This window comes from Penaeus japonicus, unplaced genomic scaffold, assembly GCF_977035675.1.
Source record: "Penaeus japonicus unplaced genomic scaffold, GWHDUDI00000001_assembly GWHDUDI00000015, whole genome shotgun sequence".
Taxonomy (NCBI): Eukaryota; Metazoa; Arthropoda; class Malacostraca; order Decapoda; family Penaeidae; genus Penaeus; species Penaeus japonicus.
Window position 1 is genome coordinate 36,130,764 of NW_028234417.1, and position 7,500 is coordinate 36,138,263.

Genomic DNA, 7,500 nt, shown 5'->3' on the forward strand with positions numbered 1-7,500 from the left:
CTACTTTTATTTTTGCAAGTGCATCACTAATTTATTTTCCACGGGTAATGTCTGGAAATAATTCCATTCTAACAAGCCTTTAATCATAATTCTCTTCAGTCTCAGTTACGTTAAGTTTACGTATGAATGTCACACTCGCTCTTGCTAATGGACTTGCTTGTGCTTATTGGTGTTTGGGCCAGCAGTGGGAAGGTGGAAGGTGATGGGGAGACAGGACCAATATCCCTCACCAGTTCTCTGTCGGGTCCTCCTCCCGTTTCTCGTAGGACCCCTGTAGACCACTCATCCACTCCCTCGTGGCAGCGTCGGCTGTCCCACACTAACAGGTACTGGTGCTTTTGGGGATGAATGAGCTTATTGTCCTTTTTGCTAGCTATGGTGATTGATATTATATGTGATCTAGAAACAGATACCTCTCTGTTTGTAGATTTTAGGAATTTTATCCTATTTTGTTTTTACATATCTCTGTGCTTCAATTTGTTGTGAATATATCTGGTGTTTTTCATGTTACCCTCTTTATTTCAGGGTCTCTATGTAAGTAGAAGTTTAGAATCAATTAGTCACTGTCATCCTCTTAGTTACTGTGCTGTTAAAGATTTGTATGTCTATTCCTTTACATATTACTCATTAGCTCTGATTTTTTTGTCAGACTTTGTTGAGTTTGTTCTATACCACTCTGATTGCAGTATTTACCTAATTGATGGTGTAAATGAGTGTTTACTATAATCATACTTATTTTTACATGGTTCGAAAATAGTCCTCATACCTTTTTGTAGCAATCATTGATCATAGATTACAAGTGTATGAATTTTTTTCTATCATTGCCTGGAACAGTATGGAGAAAATAATGATATTTATGTGTGATGGAAGCAGGTTAAGTATTCCATAACATGATGACCTTATCATGTGGTTTCCAGTACATTTAGATAAGGCACTTTGTAGACTCTTACTTTGATATGTTATAGTTACATTTTTATCTGATGATCTCTAGGACAATTTCAATGATTTTCAGATGAGATACATTTCTGCATGCAAACTACCAATACTTGTCATTTTGAAATATATATACGTTGCACTGAATGACTGATACTTTCTTCCGCTGCAGTCGAGGACGAGGCTTCCTGCTGGACCACAGTGAAAGCTTCAGCTCAGCAGGAGAAGAGGAAGAGGAGGATGAAGATGATGGTTTCCAGATTCTCACGGCAGAGTCACTCTTCTCAACATTGCTCAATCGCGTGCGCTCACTCACCAGGAAGATGAATGCAGATGACATGCGAAGCGACAGAGCCCGACGACTGTCAAACCAACCCACGCCTGAACCCGGCACAGCACCGAGCAGCGCAGGCATCGGAACGGCTCACTCGAACTCATCAGGCTTCTGGTCGTCGCTTTACAATTCGCCGCGGGATTCACCTGCAAGGTCTTGTGTTGATTAGGGTTTTATATATTAAGATGCATGTTTCCAAACCTCTTGGCATTATTTCACCGTGCATGAGAGCCGCAAAGACCAGAGAGAGTCAGAGTTCTGTCTTTTTGTTCTGCCAAGAGTTCACGTTGTTCCCAAACTGGTCTCTGGAACGGTGATCATGAAATTCTGTGCAACACATCTTTTTATTGAAAGACTGAAGACTTATAAACATATTTTCAAACAACAGGAGAATCTCAGAGACGATGTCACGCAGTAGCCTGGGGCGCGATGATGATACATTTGGAGGGATCAGTTCACCCCTCTGGACTCGTAGCGTTTCGCGTGACACCTCAGATGCCGATACTTTGTTCTCGGAAGCTTCCACACCATTTGGTACACTGCCGAGAGGTACGGAGTAAACAGTATATCCAAGAGAATGTCCCAGTTATACACTATAATAGGCAGCATTTTGGTTACATGTTCGTGTATTTTTTATTTTTTTTTTTACCCCCCCTCTTTTTAAATAACATGATCTGAAATGTGACTCATGTGTAGGGGCAGTGCTTTCTTCAGATTAACTCTCATTTGATGTATTTATTGAGCACTAAACCATTTACTTCATGGTTTTGTTGTAGTGTGTTTGTCCATGTTTTTTTTTAAATCAGTATCTTCATTATTCTACAATTTTTATTCATCTTTGATGGTAACCCCTTGTTGATTTTTTAGAGTGACCGATATGTTTGAGTCATATTTCAGTTGTTTTATTTCAATATTTTGTAGTTATTGACATTTTTTAGCATTTTTTTGGCTTACATCTGAAGGACATAATTGTCCAAAACATCATAACAGCCTGAATTATTTTGATGTACTAAAATATGGCACCCAGGTAATTTGTATGTTAATTAAAGTGCATAATATGGCAAATGGTTGATAGGCTCAGTTTTTTTTTTTTATAAAAAAAAACAACAAAAAAAACAATAGAATGGGAAATTACTCACATAAAAAGGCTTGTCCCTAATGTACAATAGATATTTTTACATAGATGATACCACTAACTTCAGTGGTGTCATGCTTCTAGAGAGCCAACTTTCATTATAAATAGTCAGCTGTTACTCTGCAGTGGGCATAGTACAAATCTGCTGATTTTTCTGTCATTCATATAAATGAAATTTACTAAAAAACAGGTGGCTGCTTTTGTTTACTTCATCTGGCAGCCTCTGGGCACATATTAATGTTTTTTTTTATTTTAATCTATGCAAATGCTGAAGTGAAGGCAGGAATAATTTAAGCTAGGGACTTGTGGTGAAGCCTTTTCCAGCCTCTTGAAAACCAGGACTGAGATGGATTCATACAGCTTAATTTTTCACTGAAGCCAATAATGAGAGTTGCTTTATATCATGTATTTCATTAACAGTAGTGTGTTTTCAGGTATATATCAATGTGTGTGTGTGTGTGTGTATATATATATTTTATATATATTATATATATTATTGTTATATATATTATATATATATATTATATATTATTATTATATATATTATGTATATATATTATTATATATATTATATAATTTATATATATATATATATATATATATATATTTAATATATATATATATATATATTATATAATATATATATTATATATATATATTTATATATATATATATATTATATATATATATTATTATATATATATATATAATATATATATATATAATATATATATATTATATATATATATATATATAATATATTATATATATATATATATTATATTATATTATATATACATTATACATTATATACATATAATATATATATATATATTATAATATATATTATACATATATATATATATATATATATATATATATATATATATTATATATATATATATATATATATATATATATTTTATATATTATATATATAATATATATATATATATATATATATATATATATATATATATATATATATATTATATATAAATTAATATATTATATATATATATATTATATATATATATATATATATATATAATATAATATATATAATATATTTAATATATATATATAATATTATATATATATATATATTATATATATATAATATATATATTATATATATATATATATATATAATATTATATATATATATATATATATATTATATATATATATATATATATATATATATGTATATATTACACATCATTTATTCATCATTTTTGTAAAAATAATAATAATTTTTAGGTAGTGCTATAGAGCTTTTTAAAATAACTTCAAATGAAAATTGCCATCTCTGGGATGCCACATTAGTAATAAGAGTGCCTTTATGTGTGTGCGTGTTTAAAACTAATTCTCTTTTTGATACTGATCTTGATTTACAAATGTAGTGAGTGCTTTGGTGTGTTTGTGTTGCAGTGAGAACGCTACGACACAGCCTGCATCTGCCGCCCCCTCGCCTTCTTCAGGATCCCTTCTTCCTGTCTGACCTCACATAGCTCACCCTCCGCATGGCCGTAGTGCAGCAGTAGCCGACCTTAGACTCTCCCCCTTCTCACCTCTCCTCCCCTCCCCTCCTCCCCCTCCCCTCCCCTCCCCTCCCCTTCCCTCCCCTCCCCTCCCCTCATCTCCCTCCCTTCCTCCCATCCTTATGCCAAACGACGATGAGCCACTCGGCGTAGACCCCCCCCACCCCTACCCACCCCCAGGCCTCCCCCTCACCCCTCTTGGTTATTCCTGAAAAGTAATAAAAAGTCCGTGCAGGGGTCAAATGACAGCGGACAAGTGATTTCTCCAGAAGTAGCATTCAGCAGTGGCCATTACCCTTCCTTGCCTGCAGTAAGTCCCGCGACACCAAGGAAGAGCTCGCCTAACACAAAATAACCTGCGTCGGTTTGATTTTATTTCATATTCAATCGTCTCCTTGTGTGTGCCATTTATTACACGGCCTGTAAAAAGAATAAGAGCTCTTCTGAGCCCAAAAAAATAATATGTGTTTCCATAAAGTCTTTAGCATTGGAGAAATCCTTCCTGACTGTATTACTGTAAATCTAAAGCCACAGATTTGTTAAGCTGAACATGAATTATTTCATTCACCATATGCACCATTTAGCTGTTTCATTAAGTTTTAAGTAACAGAGAATAAGAAATATATATATATATTGTGATTGCTCATGCCTTTTCCCTTTTTTCTATAAGATTAGATAGCTAAATTAATTTCATAGAACTGCAAGACATGTGAATTTACATAGTGAATTTGTGATATTTTATTATAAAATAAATTTTTAATGAGCAGCTGTGGTCATGTTACATGATCTCACATGATTTCTGATAGAGAGATTTAGTCTTTTATAGATATTGTGTTGTACAGAACATCCTAAGAGCTTTTACATATGCACAAATACAGACATCTGCATCAACATGTACATGCTTAGAAAAATGAATATAGATAGAGCTTCCATTGTTTTTGAACAGTATAAACATGTACAGCTAGATACGCACATGCACACGTGCACGGACACATACACGCACACAGAGAATCACCAAGGCATACATACACAGTCCTTGCTTTTTGTAATTTTGCTTATTGCAGGTTCCTTTTTCTCTATTATTATCATCATTATTATTATCATTATTTATTGATATTATTGTCATTTATTACTATTTTATCTCTTTATTTATTTTTTAACTTTCTTTATCAAATCGCTTTACTGCAACATTATTGTCGGATAAGATTCAAATTGTGCTCGTGATTTACTTCCAGCTGAACAGCAGCAACAGAGAAGCAACTAGATGCTCTTTCCTTCTCCTGTATATATACTTCTAATACGTATCACTCGTTCTAGTTCAGTTTTAGACGTATACTATTATTCAATAGGGTTGATTGTTGTTTTTGTTTTTTTCAAATAGTCGTATATTACATTATATATCAAATAAGAGTCTTTTTGAAGAACTAAACATTTCTGTATTTAGCAGGTTGCTTGTTATTTCATATCTGCAGTATTGTTGTAAATTAAAATGTGTTCCTTTTATTTATCAAAACCAAAACTGCTGTCTTGTATTTTCTGTATATCGTATGTTTATTCTCATTTGCTTTGTGAGTCATGTGTTCATTTGTGAAAGGATATCCAGACCAGGAATGGTTAACATGCTTCCACGTCACAGATTTACACTTGTATGGATTTTTAGGATTAGTTTCCCCTGTGATAAAAGTGAGGACCTGCTATGTATTTGACTATGAATACACAGTATTACATACATAGAAGAGATTCTAGACTTGTAGAATCATACACAACAGCTATATGTAGACTGATGAAGTTTAGCACACATGAACATGAACACAGGCACATACGCATATAGAATCACAAAAGCTCAGTGGATAGCTCAGTGGATATTACCTCATCACAATCTGTCTTACTTGAGGTAGTGTGAGTCTCATAGTTACCACACCGGATGAATTCAGATGCAATAGTTGATAACTTGACTGATTACTAGGTTATGAAACCAGGAACCCTTGTGAACAGCGAGTGGTGTCAAGGATAACCCTTTGAAGCGAGTTACCAATATGATTGGTAACTGGCACATCTTAGCTGCAACTGACCCTTTGATACCACTCACTGGCCATTTTCCTTTTATTTTGTGTGCCAACCGTCTTTTTTTTAATATTTGCACAATATTATGAAAATCCTTAGTATTTATAGTTATTTTACCTATATATATAAGTTGTCACAATATTTTAATATACATCTTTTATGATATTGTACCTTTTCTGTGCATGGGTAGGAGTGATGCTTACAAAGATATTATACCAGAGTGACATAGAGTTGACGAGACCACATTTCCTGCTAGAATGTGGAAGTCATGTGTTGTTTGCAAATTAACAACAAAGTGCCAAGTCTCTGCATGTGTTTGTTTCTCCACAATAGCCCCCTGGTGCTTTGTTCTCCTCATATAGCACCAGTACTCCTGAATGGTATCTCTCATCCCTCCCTTATCTGCCGTTACTGGAAACCATTTCTCTCTTATTCTTTCCGTCAAGGTGAGAAATGATTATAATGGAGGTATGTGCCACGTTTTATGACAACCGACTTTTTTCCTGAAACAACATTTTGTTGGAAAGAGACCAATGGAGTTAAATGACTGGACATAACAGGATGAAGCCAAAGTCATATTCTTCAATCTTGGGCAAATTCATAAGGATATCAACCACAGAATCAGTTTATCTGTTTCATTTAATTGATATATGTTCCTTTACTAAAGTTCTTCCATACAGTATAATAGGAAATAATGAACATTAAAAAAGAACATCTACACATTTTTTTTTTTTAGAGCTTCATGATATGAATAGTTTTTATATTGCTCCAATAGGGAAGAGCATCATGTTGTTTTTTGTTTTTGTTTTTTTCAAAATATATTGAAACAGTAATTGATGGTTAGATAATATCATTATGATATATACACAGGAGATTAAAGAAGAGCTTTGACTCTATCACAGATGGCAGCATGATAAAGTACTTTTGGTACAATCGATAAACACAAATAGAAAAGAATGCAAAATCTGAAAAGCAAATCATCAGAAGGATAAACAAGTTTTGCAAATTGTCACGAGCAATAACTTTTGAGTGAATAATTATAATGGTTGTATGTACTGGGAAAAATGTAATTTAATTGATATTAACACATATGCTTACATCTATATACCGAGGCAAGTACGGTACTACATTATGCAGACCAATGGCGTGAATAATTTTTATATCAATGTTATTCAATATTTGTTTACATCCACATAAATAATACCATTATGCATTGTTATTTGAGACAGTATTTCACAATTCATTCTATTTTTGCAGTACAAAGTTTCTTATTTATGAATGCGAGTATGCTGTACATAATTCAGAATTATAGCTGTAAACGTTGATTAAGTCCAGCACGTAGAAGGCTTATAGGATGCAAGAGAATATACATATATGAAGGGATATGTGAAAATGGTGCTTTGTATTGGGTTTGTAGTTCAAAGTGCATCCCTTATTTTGTTACTGAGGCTCAATTTGTACAAAGCACTTGCTGTGGGATGTTTGGCCCT

General features: G+C 33.3%; 1 protein-coding gene across 21 annotated transcripts in view; it reads left to right on the forward strand.

The window, feature by feature from the left end:
- Positions 1-7,500, forward strand: part of LOC122251660 (uncharacterized) — a 120,440-nt gene that overhangs the window by 100,089 nt on the left and 12,851 nt on the right. For 15 of the 21 annotated variants that reach the window (XM_086544836.1, XM_086544833.1, XM_043013733.2 and 12 more), the window contains 3 exons: positions 183-326; positions 1,106-1,420; positions 1,656-1,816. In XM_086544836.1, the coding sequence (XP_086400962.1) occupies positions 183-326; positions 1,106-1,420; positions 1,656-1,816 (620 nt within the window). The remainder of the gene's footprint in view (positions 1-182; positions 327-1,105; positions 1,421-1,655; positions 1,817-7,500) is intronic. The other 6 variants (XM_086544837.1, XM_086544831.1, XM_043013732.2 and 3 more) reach the window with 2 other exon arrangements.